At 63.5% G+C, this 11,721-nt stretch overlaps 1 protein-coding gene across 1 annotated transcript; it reads right to left on the reverse strand.

Moving 5' to 3' along the window:
- Positions 1–1,192: 1,192 nt before the first annotated feature.
- Positions 1,193–11,383, reverse strand: CHRD (chordin). The gene is made up of 24 exons (XM_058844469.1): positions 11,113–11,383; positions 8,797–9,085; positions 8,357–8,460; positions 7,713–7,839; positions 7,188–7,325; positions 6,994–7,111; positions 6,008–6,104; positions 5,763–5,904; positions 5,549–5,689; positions 4,979–5,061; positions 4,744–4,891; positions 4,540–4,646; positions 4,336–4,452; positions 4,092–4,248; positions 3,759–4,000; positions 3,559–3,672; positions 3,118–3,330; positions 2,942–3,035; positions 2,795–2,851; positions 2,604–2,707; positions 2,359–2,461; positions 2,092–2,246; positions 1,832–1,925; positions 1,193–1,669 (listed from the first exon to the last, which is right to left on the reverse strand). The coding sequence occupies exons 2-24, from the start codon at positions 8,924–8,926 to the stop codon at positions 1,602–1,604; spliced, it is 2,853 nt and encodes a 950-aa protein (XP_058700452.1). The 5' UTR covers positions 8,927–9,085; positions 11,113–11,383; the 3' UTR covers positions 1,193–1,601.
- Between the last annotated feature and the right edge of the window lie 338 nt (positions 11,384–11,721).

An 11,721-nucleotide genomic window follows, 5' to 3' on the forward strand; every position in this document is an offset into this window, starting at 1 on the left:
GGCTGGGGGCTGGGATATGTCCTGTGCCAGTCTGGGAGGGTTTATTGCCCAACATGAACCAGTTTGAGGCAGGGAGGTGACAAAATGGGTTGCTTGCTCATTGTATCTCCAGGCACGGAGGCTCCTTGCTCGTCAGCTCCTGGCACTGCCCCATGGCAGCAGGGATGTTCATCCGGAGGGGAAGCCCTGTGCCAGGATACATGCTCTGCCCACTGCCACCAGTGTGCCTGGCTGTGGGCCACCAGCACACTGCAACGCCAGCACAGGTGATGTGACCCTGCTGGCACAGGTGCCTGCGTGGCTGTGGGTGCATGCCAGGCAGGACACCCAGCTTAGTATGCAGGGCTCTGTCCCAGCCCAGTGTGCCCCAGTGCCATCCTTCTATGGCTCTACCACCACTCCAGTCTAGCCTAGTGCCACCTTGGTTGCAGCCCCAATATTGGCTAACACTGTCCCACTACAGTGTTGTGGCTGTGCCACTGTGCCTTACTGCCATCCCAGTAGAGCCCAGTATTACTTTCCCTACAGCTCTGGCACTGTTCCAATATAGCCCAGCATAGCTCTGACTGTCCCAGTCATCCCAGTGCATACCAGCACAGTACAAATGGCCCCAGAGATCCCTCGGTCCTCCACATTAGGATCAAAGTGCAGGTGGCCACATGGGGTGTCCCATGGGCCCCACGAGGCCCCAGGCCAGTGCAGCTGTACTTGGGGTGACTGGGGTTGTACTGCCGCAGAGTATGCACAGGGCTCTGCCCTGCACAACCATGGGTGGCTGTGCCCAGCCCTGGGCACGTGGCTAGTTATGGGTGCTGCAGGACAAAGGCCTCCATGGGTGGTTGCTGGATTGGGGCCCCAGGCTGGGCTCTTTGTGCCACCATGGAGGTGTGGGGAACAGACTCCTGCTGTCCCTGTGCTAGTGGGCACCATCGCCAAGCACTGTGTTGGCAGCCTCCACTGTGGGCAGAGGTTGGCATCATGGCTCCAGCTGTGGGCACTGTACACTGGTCTTCTCCAGTGCCACCCCCAGCCCATAGGGGTGTCCTCATCCTGGTGTTGGCTTTCACACCCCATATCCCCAGATATACATCCCCAACCCCAGCAATGCCAAGGCCTGCATGTTCCCCATGGGCTGCAGGGACACAGCCCTGTGCCTGTTACTGCCAGGAAGAGACAGGAACCAGGAGGGCAATAGCTCTGGTTTTAATAAATACATCTTGACTCCCATCCACTGGCACCATAAATTATGTGAGAAACCCGGCCGAGACAGGGTGAGTGCAGCAAACAGGAGCCAGAGGGACTTTACACTATGTACACCATGGGCACAATGCCCGCCAGCCAGAGGGGCTTGGAGCGGCAGGGCAGTGGGTGCCCCAACCTCCGTGAGCCCGGCTGCTGCCCACTGGCACGAGTGGGTAGGGCGGTCCTGGCATTGCAGCCGTGCTGAGATGGGGTGCCCAGGCTGGGGGCCTGGCCATGTGCACCCCACTGTGCTCCTCTGTGCCCCCTGCCCAGCACGGGCAGGGGCAATAAGTAGTGGGGCCCCCCCATGCCACCCAGCGTCGCTGCGTGCTTGCCCAGCTCTGGGCAGCAGTCACTGCTCAGTGGCTCCGTGACTCCACCTTGGCATCGTGGACCTTCTCCCGTGCATCTGAGGGGGCATCCAGGGCTGGGGGGGGAAAAGCGGGGCTGAGAGATGGGCACAGTGGGTGCCAGGAGGGTACTTGGGGTGGTTATGCCAGCCTTGGCTCAGCACCAAGGAGACTGGGATGTGCAGGGGCTGCCGCAGAGTGTTTGGGCAGTGGTGCCTATGTGTGAGCACTGCACTTACCACGACACTTGGCACAGCAGGGGTTGTCCCTCGTGGCAGGACTAGCGCAGGCGGATGGGGGGCACTCCTGGCGCTGGCAGTGCGTCTCCCCTGACTAGGGAGCAGAAAGAGAGGCTGAGCAGCAGGGTGGGTGGGCAGCAGCTCCTTGGGGTGCTGTGGGTGTCCAGGGTGCTGCTCTCCCACCCATTCCCAAAGCCCTGGGGACTGGGCAGAGTGGTGCCTTCCCCTCCCCTGGTGCTGGCCCAGGCTGGCATACTCACCACACACCAGCACAGGATACACTTCATTTCTCCAAAGGGGGGCACAGACGGGTGCCAGCTCTCATTGTTGAGGTACCAGCGGCGCCCGAAGCGGCACGCCCGCGGTGCGTCTGCCTGCATGGAGTCAGCCAGCTCCGGGACACTCTTCTCTGGGGCTGCAGGAAATGGGAGGATGGCTGCCTGTGGCAGGGCAGCCTGTGGCATTGCCAATGGGGGCACACAGGTGCTATGCACGGAGAACACAGGGCAGAAGAGGGGTGCAGGTACCTGGGCACTGCTTGCAGCAGTCAGAGGGGCTGGCACGCACGGGGTTGGCACAGGTGAGCCGTGGGCACTGCACCTTCTCACAGTGCACTTCACCTGTGGTACCCTGCAGGGAGGGCACGGGGCTCACGGGAGGCACAGGGCAGTCAGCTCTCCATGCCCTGGTTTGAGCCCAGTGGGAACTGAGAACTGAGAGCACCAATAGGTGCCAGACCAGGCTGGGGGACAAGTCTGGAACCCACACCCACCTTGCAGGTACAAATGGCACATTTGATGAGGCCAAATGGGGGCACGACAGGGTGCCAGCGAGTGCCAGAGCCTCGCCATGTCTTGTCACCATCGAAGTAGCAGCCTGGGAGAGGAAGAAGAGGAAGTCAACAGTCCTTGTGACTCAGCCTTTGCAGAGCTGCCTTCTCAGCCCATGCCCACAAGGACTCACCCTCGCTACTGTCTCGTGCCCGCTCCAGCTTCAGCTCTTCCTGCTCTGTCTTCTTCTCTACAAGGCAGAGGAAGGCCATGAGGGGGTGCACATGATGCCAGCAGCAGTCTCTGAGAGGGATCCCCACCCAGCCCATCCCCCAGGTACCTTCACAGATGGGGCAGCACAGCTCTTCGGGGTGCACCTGGTGGGTACAGTTGAGGGGCTGGCACAAGATGGGGTCGCAGATCACTGTGCGCTTCTGGGGACAGCAGAGATGGAGCTCATTACAGAGGGGCACTACTGATGATTGTTGCCCCTTCAGCACAACCCCCAGCTTGTACCTGGCAGCTGCAGATGGAGCACTTCTTGTCATAGTCAGGTGCCCAGCGGGTGCCATGTGCCCGGTGCTGACCCTCAAAGAAGCAGGAGTTGGGGTCCTTCTTTAGCTGCTCCAGGTCCCTGGTCTTGGTGCTCTCAGAGAGCTCAGCCTGCCCCAGGGACTCCCCTGGTGCCAGGCGGGTCCCTCCTGCATGGCACTGGTTGGGAATGTGCACCTTGAGGGGGCAATGAGCAAGAGGTCACTTCCCATGCCAATGCCTGACTGCCCTCCATGGTCAGGGGTGGTGAAGGAACCACCCATGACCATGAAACACATCAGGCTGTACTGCTGGGACCTTATAACAGAGTGATCCTGTGCCCTTCCACCCTGATCCAGGCAGTGCCACCTGGCTGCAGGCAGCAGTGGAGATGGGTGGGGGTGCCCTGCCCCGACAAGGACCTACCCGTCCCCGCATCTCCCCATTGGGGTGTGCTTTGGTGCTGACTTGCAGGAAAGCAGTGCCTTGGGCCAGGTGCTGCAGCAGGTCGGCATCCAGGTCCTTCACCACCCCCTGAGCCTGTCGTGGCAAGAGGGGCAGCAGGGTGGGGATAAGGTCTGGCCCAGCCCCTGCTGTGTGCTGCGCTGACTGGGTGCCCACCTCACCTCAGTGCTGTAGAAGCCCTTGAGCAGGCGCTTGTGCTGGTGGGGGCGGGTGCCCATCTCCCCCAGCTCGGCCACCCCATGGATGTGGGCACTGACGGTGCCGTCGCTCGGGCGTCCCAGCCCCGCCACCGAGATCTCGTAGTGCAGGTGGCAGTGCTCATCCAGCGAGAGCCAAGCGTGCCCCCCAGCACCACTGTGCACTGGGGGGGACACCAGCTGCCCCGCCAGCGCCACGGGCATCTCTGCACACAGACAGGGACCGTGGGAGGGTGTGGTGGTGTGTGGGAGGGCTGCCCCGCTGCCCCCCGTTACCACCCCACGTGTCCCTGGTACCTGTGTAGCGGGCGAGCAGTCCACTGTAGGGCAGGGAGATGATTTGGCCCCGCAGCTCACCCTCTGCCCAGTCTTTGGTGGCCACGTTGAGGAAGAGCTCATTTTGTAGGAGCATGTGGGCATCGCGGGCGCTGGGGCTCTGCCAGGCACCCCAGGCCTGCCACCAGTGGGAGACCAGGCAGGTTGGGACAGGGACTCACCCAAAGTCCCCATGCCATCACTCCCAGCATTATCTAGTGCTTACCAGCCCATCCTTGTAGCTGGGTGTCATGTCAAACAGGATGTTCCTCTTGCTTTTCCGCCGGGGTTTGGTCTCCAGTGTGATGCCCACCACCTCGCTGGCAGTGCCCACCACCTGCACCTGTGAGTGGGGTGCCAAGGGGCAGTGCCAGGGTGGTAGATATGCCTGGAACCCTTGAGAGGGAAATGGGTGCCCACCACCACTTACCTGGTACTCCAGGGTGCCGTTCTCATGCAGTGCCAGTTTGGCTGAGCCCACTGCCCCAGTCTTGGTTGGCAGCAAAGCATCCGCTCCGCATAGCACGCTTTGGATAGCTTCAGCCCAGGGAGAGAGGCACAAGGGTGGATGAGATTGGCACGGGGATGAGCACAGCAATCCCCCTGCAGCCCAGGCTGCCTGCCCTGTGCTCACTGTCACAGCTGCGGCGGGTGGTGATGGTGCCAGCCAGCTGGCGTGCGTGCTGGCCCTCCGTCTCAGCCACGATGCGGAGCTGCCCCTGCACCAGCCACTGCAGCTCCTGGGCAGACAGATCACTCAGCACCTCTGCAAAGTCAGGGTCCTGGCAGGGGGGTAGAGTGCCATGGATCAGCCCTGCTGCTCTGGGCACCCCGGCTGCCAGGACACATGGGGGAAGAGAACGCTTTACCTCCACAGTGATGTTGGCGTGGACCTCCCGTAGCATCTGGCCCTGGTGCAGGATGCGGACCCTCAGTGGGACCCACAGGGATTCTGGACATGGCAGAGGGGAGTGGACCCACTGGACCAGGGGTCTGCAACCACTGTCAAACCCACACCTCTGTGCCTACCACCTCCAAACCCCAGGCACTTGCCTGCTCCTGTGTGCCCGAAACCTCACCATTCCCTCCAGCATGCCCTAAATCCTTGCAAACCCACATTGCAAACCTATCCTTCTTGCACAATGACCCTCACACCCCATATGCTCTGCAGCACCCCCAGCCCCCCTGCACAGGTGCACACCAGCCCCTCCCCACCATGCACACCCCAAATCACACAACATACAGTGTATGCACACTTCACCCTCTACTCCACCCCACACACAGCCTCTATACCCACCTGAGCCCCACACCCAGCCCAGCCCCCCATCCCGACCCCACAGATGCTGACCCATGCATCCTGAGCTGCAGACATGCCATGCATCCCTTCAGGTCTATGCAGCCCCCTCTGAGCAGTGCCTCCCTTCCCTGCCTGCTCTCACCCCTTGCTCCAGGCTCCAGCAGTCCCCGGGCCATGAGGATGAAGTGCAGGTTGTTCTCGGTGTCACTCAGTGTCAGCATGGCCATGCCCCCAGCACCCAAGTGCGAGGGGTCTGACGAGGTGAGGATGGCACCGAATGTCTCTGTGCAGGGACAGGGGCATGAGGGACATTCTGATGGGCACACACTGGGTGTGCATGCAGGAGCTGGACTTACCTGCAAAGAGTGCCCGGTGCTTGAGGATGTGCCCATGGACCTCTCCGGAGGGCTGTGTCCGTGTGATGAGGGACACACGGAGTTGTTCCCCCCGCAGCAGCTGGATGTTGGCTTTGGACACTGTCCTCCACATTCCGCAGAGCTGTGGGTGATGGAAGGAAAGGCTGGGTGGTGGCTGGAGGGCACGGCACACCCGCAGGGGTCGGAAGGGGCACCGTGGCCCCTGCCCTCCCAGCCCCTCTCACCATGCCATCCTCGGGGGCAGCGCTCTTCTGCACGGGGTGTTCAAACAGCACGTTACCCTCGGGGTCACTGAAACGCACCCGGCTCGGCCGCCCCAGCCTGTGAGCATCCGAGGGGTGAGCAAGGGCTATGTACCTGCCCTTCCCCTCCCCCGGCACCACCCTCACTCAGCATCAGGCACAGGGGTGTGTCAGAAAGGGCACACGGGGGTCCCCGGGGCTTTGGGGTGGGCAGGAGAAGGATGACATTCTCCTGGGGTGTCAAGTGCTAGGCTCTGCCCTCCCATTCCAGGACTAGCCCAACACTGCTGTCCTGCCAAATGCCAGCTTGGCATGGATTCTCTGGGCTCCCCTGCCCTGGAGCGGTGTCTAACTGGCACAAAGCAGGATGAGGGTCTCTGCCGGGAAAGACATCATGGCAGGACCCGCTGGGAGCTGAGTGTTCTGGCTGTAAATAAGGAGCATTTTCGGCTCTGCTTGGCTCCCCCTGTCAGAGCTGGAAATTAGTCACCACTTTACTATGCAAAGGGGCCTGGAAGCAAGGAACAGCAGAAGAAACTGGAGCGGGAAAGAGGGAGGGAGAGGAGAGGCTCTGCTGCTGGCGGGCATCCGGGGAGGGCATGGCAAGGATGGGGAATCCTGGCAGCATTGCCAAGGCACTGCCCACCGGCAGAGCCTGCAGGGTGGCACAGTAGTTCTCCCAGCTGCACCCACGGGAGCCCTGGAACCATTCCCGATTGTTTCCAGTCCAGATCTGGAGGCAAATGGGTGAGGCTGGGCCGACGCTGTGGGTGTGCCGAAATTCTGGCCGCTGACCTAGGCTGGAGCCCAGCACATTGCTGCCCCCCTCCTCCAAATCTCTCACTGTCAGTGCAAGGCTGTGGCACCATGGGGGGATATCAGGAAGGAAACTGAGGCACAAGCACTCTTGCATCCCCCTTCTCCAGAGAGCTGCCTGCTGTGCAGGCTGGACAGGGGACAGGACTCACCTCTCGTAGCTGATGGAGAAGAGCAGGGAAGAGCGCAGCAGGGTGAAGCGAGCCTTGGCCACGGCGCTGGATGTGGGGTGCCACGGCTCTGGGCCACTCGTCAGCAAGGCCACAAACTCTGGGGAAGAGATGCTGCTGATGAGGGGGTGAATGGGGGGTGCCCCACACTGCTGCTGCCTGGGTGGGTGGCTCACCTGTGCGGGCATCGTCGCGAGCCAGGCCCTCAGAGCTGAGGTAGGAGCGGTCGTTGTAGGGCTTGTCCAAGTCATCCTCCTTGTCCTGGAAGTACTCAAAGGTGTCGAAGCGGAGTGCAGGGCTCTTCTCTGAGGGGCCTGGCAAGGTTGGCATGGGGTGGACACAGGAGGAGACCATCACACCAGGCTGCTTGTGCCCAAGAGCTTGGGGTGGGGGTCAATAATAAATCACCCCTTTTGAGGTAATCCAAGATGTGCCCTGTGAATCACTATGGGGATCTTAGCTGGGGCATGCTGTGCACATCAACAGGCAGGGCATTTAGCCCTGTGTGCCTTTCCTGTGCTCCTTTCAGGCTGTTCCCACCAGGGCTTCCCCCTGCCCATCACATCATGGGCACTGATGACTTTCATAATAAATTGACTATCACTTTTCAGGGGGGTGTGCAATGCCCCCTTTTTCCAGGCCTTTGGGGGATCCTGGTGGACTGGTGGGGGTCCCTGCAGAAAAGCACCCACTCTCCTCACCTTTGGGGCAGGTGTGGCAGCAGTGTCCAGGCAGCAGTGTGGCCCGGGGACAGGCAGGCACGGGGCAGTCCTGCTTCATGTTCTTGCAGTTCACTTTCCCCACAGGCTTCCCCCGGTGGTTCCTCTGCTGTGGGGGGCCAAGAAGACCACAGGAGAGCCGTGCCAAGGTGTGCCAGGCCATTTCTAGGTTTGCCAAGTCATGCCCTCCCGGCACAGCCTGGCTTCCCCCATCTTTTTCCATCTGGAGCCCTGGACACCTTGCACAGTCCCCAGATGCCTGTACCGCAGCCAAACCCGGGCCCCCTCCCCAGAGCCCCCGGCCTCCTGACCAGCTGTGAGTGGCCCCGCCAGCCCCAGCCTCGGGGGGCTGCTTGGGGGGAGGGAGGGAGGAAGGGGGCCGGAGGCCATCCCTGAGGAGGGGGAGGAAGAATGAAGCCTGATCCTTTAAATCCCCCCTCTCCTCCCCCCTGCCGCGGGGGAGGACATCCAGGTGTCCGGCTGGCTGCAGGGATCCTGCTTCCCTCTTCCATGGGAAGGAGAGGAGTGTATTGAACATGGGTCGAACTCCTTCCTTGCCAGCCCTCTCCCCAGCAGACCCGGATCCTGGGGGGTCTCCCAGAGAAAGGGGTGTGTGGGGCACTCACCGCCTCGCAGTGACAGATAACGCAGCGCATCACACCGAAGGGCTCCCCCAGGTCCGGGTGCCACGTCTCCTCCAGAGCATAGAAGTGCCCCCCGAAGGCGCAGCCTGCGGAGACCCCACCACCACCCACCGCCGTCCTCGGTCACCGCCGGGCCGCGGGCACCCCCCTGCCGCAGCCCCGGACCGGCCGGCACCGCCCCGCCGCCCGCTGCGCTCCCGGTGCCGGTCCCAGTGCGGGTCCCGGCCAGCCGGGGGGCCCGGGGCGGAACGCGGGGTGCCCGAGGAAGGGGGGTGCAGGCATGCGATGCACGGACGGGGGTGCGGGTGGCAGGGAGGGGGTGCCCGACGCGGGATGCGTGACGGGGGGTGCGGCAGCGGCTTGTACGGGACCGGGGGTGCGCGGAGCGGGGGAAGGAAGGGTGTAGGGCAGGGGGCTCCTACCTGCCGCCCCGCCGGGGGGCAGCGGCTCCGTGTCGGGCCGGATGGGCAGGGCGAGCTTGGGGCGGGCGGCGCGGCCGGGCAGGGGCCGGAGCGGGAGCAGGGCGAGCAGCAACAGCGCAGCGGCGCGCATGGTGCCGGCCGGCCGGGGCGGGCGGACCGGGACCGGAGGCGGCGGCGGCGGCGGGGAGGGGGGGCCGGGCGCTGCCGGGCGCTGCCGCCGCCTCTGCCCGGCTGCCGGCTCCGGCTCCGCTTTATAGGCGGCGGCATGGGCAAGCGGGAGCTGCGAGCCCTGTGCAAACAAAGGCCCCGCTAATGAGGCGCAGGCAGCGGCCGGCCGGGGGGGGGATGCGCCCCCCGCCGCGCTCCGACCCCCCCCACATACCCCCGGGCCCCGGCCCCGCCACCCCCGCTTGGCACGGGACGTCCTGTCCTGTCCCGTCCTGCGGCACCCGGGGCACGCGGCTGCCCCGCCAGGCGGGGGTACCCCCACACTAGGGATGTCCTGGGGATCCCCCCCATTCATTGCTCCCCCTCTCCCCGGGTATGCGGTACCCCCGAGTGCAAAGTACCCCTACTCACGTGCCAGCTCCGGGGCACGGGGAACCTGAGGGACGGAGGTTGCAGCTAGACGATGTTTACGGTCCTTTGCAACCCAGCTCAGTCTATGATATGATTCTGTGATATAACCCTCCCTCAGAGCATCGGGCATCCTCAAGTTTTGGTCATCCTGGGGGCATCCCCTCCCAATTCACAAAGCACCCTCTGGGACATAAGGCACTGTGGAGACACCACCACCACCACCATCCACACCCCTTCCACAGAGCTTGGGGTGTTCCTGGGCACTGGACATCACAGGTATGCCCCATTCACATTCCCCTTTTCAAGGGCATGAGCCCCACGGAAGTCTTCTCATGCAGATAAACCCGGTCGGGAATAAGGCATCTGCAGGGCACACCCATTCAAATGCCAGTCTCCTCAATCTGTGTACGGCATCGGGCATCTCCTGGGCACAGAGCATCCTGGTGTCCCCACATCCACACAGTTCACCTGCAGTCACGAGCTCTTCCAAGACTCATTGCTCCCCACTCCTCAGACACGAGACATTCTGAGGACTACTTCATCCATTCAGTGCACTCCCAGGCCTCTTGGCACCCCAGGACAGAGGGCACTGCAAGGCACTGTCCATCCACTGTTCCCCTGCAGCAAGCCCTTCCTCCATCCTCTCAGCACCCCTGAGCATGGGCTCCCAAAACAGCCAGCTCCCTCCCCAGTCCCACACTGCCCTCTGTGAAGGCACAATCAACCTCCGCCAGCTCGTACCTTCCACATTCCTAAATTTCTCCTGCTGCTGCTCACCCTGGGCAGGGCAAGGCTCCAGAGTAGGACCCTGGGCTCCTGCCCACCAGTGACAAGGGCTGCAGGGGAACAGGAGCCCGGCCCAGGGAGAGAAGGGGCACCTGGAGGGGGGATGCAGTGAGAGCAGCACCCAGCACCAGTCCCATTCTTCACCCACACCTGGGCTGGTAAGGGTGGCAGAGGTTGGCAGCGAGTAGGCACCACGGAAAAGTTTGGGGAAAGCATCATCCATCTGGGGAAACTGAGGCATGAATTTAGGGGAGGGGGAGTCTATGAGAAGTGGGGCAATTTATGTCACCCCTGTCCCTGTTGCCACCCCCGAGGGTGGCAGGGAGAGGCTGAAGGTGGTGGGTGCGTGGCAGGCGGGCGCCCGGCAGGGAGAAGGAGGGAGGGGAGGGGAGGAGGGGGAAGCGCGGGGCTGCCAAAATCAACTCCGGGCGGTGCAAACACCCGGCCAGCTGCGCGGTGTAGCTAGGGAAACACGGCACAGCTGGAGCACAACAGGCCCCTGCCTCCCCAGAAGGCTCCTCCTGGGCCTCCCCGCAGCCCAGCGAGCAGCTGGGGGGGCTGCAGCCCACCGCCCCGTGCCCCAGTGCCAGCGTGGGGCTGCCCATCTCCAGGTTATCTATGGCTGCCCCATCCCATTCCCTGCGCTGGTCTGGCACACGTCTCCACGCAGTGTGACACCTCTTCCGGGCAGGGCAGTGGGACAGGGGGCTTGGCCTTGCCGGGGACCTGCCCGTGGCACGAGCTGGCAGAAGGCAGCAAGGAGTAGCTAGGCTTACCCCGGCGGGACAGCCCCCTGGCATCAACAGGGCTGGGACACTGCCAGGACCTGGGGCATCCCCCGTCCTGACACCCTGCTGCTTTCAAGCACGTCCTGCGAGCAGCGACCATGCCTGGCAGCATGGCACCCCTTGGCCCCGTGCCCTCCCCGCGGTCCCCAGCGGTGTCACTGACCTGTCCCCTCTCCTCTCTCCCGACGTCCTCGCTGGCCGAGGATCCGGCGACGTGGAGGGCAGGGAAGGGTTGGGGTCTGTGTGGCTGTGCCAGCGTCGCTGTGCGGTGCCCGCTGCGGCACAGCAGCGGCTCTGGGGACGGCGGGACGTGAGCGGGGCTGAGCAGGGAGGAGGCGGGCGATGGCTCCCAGCTGTCCCGCCAGTGCCAGGAATCCGGTGCTGGCTCTGTGCACCCAGAGCTCGTCACAGTCTCCTGGCTCGTCTGCGGGACACGGGGAAGAGATGAGGGAAGCTCCCTCCCCTTTCCCGGGGAAAGGAAGGAGAGACGGGGAACCCGCCTGGCTGCAGCCCCTCAGCACCCGGGAATCCGAGGCATGGGGTGCCAGAGTGAGAGGGGCTGCAAGGGCATCCAGCACTGCCAGGCTGGGAGCAGGGTGGTATGCTGGCATGGGGCCTGTTAGGTCAGGGGGGTGCTGGGCATCCCTGCCCAGGAAGGTCCCTCCCTGGGCATCCCTCGTCCACAGCCAGGGTGTGCCCTCATCGGTAGGCAGAAGTGGCTTGACAGTCTTGGGAGTCCCTGTGCTCTTGGAGAGGGGATAGTGCCAGCCAG

Source organism: Poecile atricapillus, chromosome 8 (assembly GCF_030490865.1).
Source record: "Poecile atricapillus isolate bPoeAtr1 chromosome 8, bPoeAtr1.hap1, whole genome shotgun sequence".
NCBI classification, from domain to species: Eukaryota; Metazoa; Chordata; class Aves; order Passeriformes; family Paridae; genus Poecile; species Poecile atricapillus.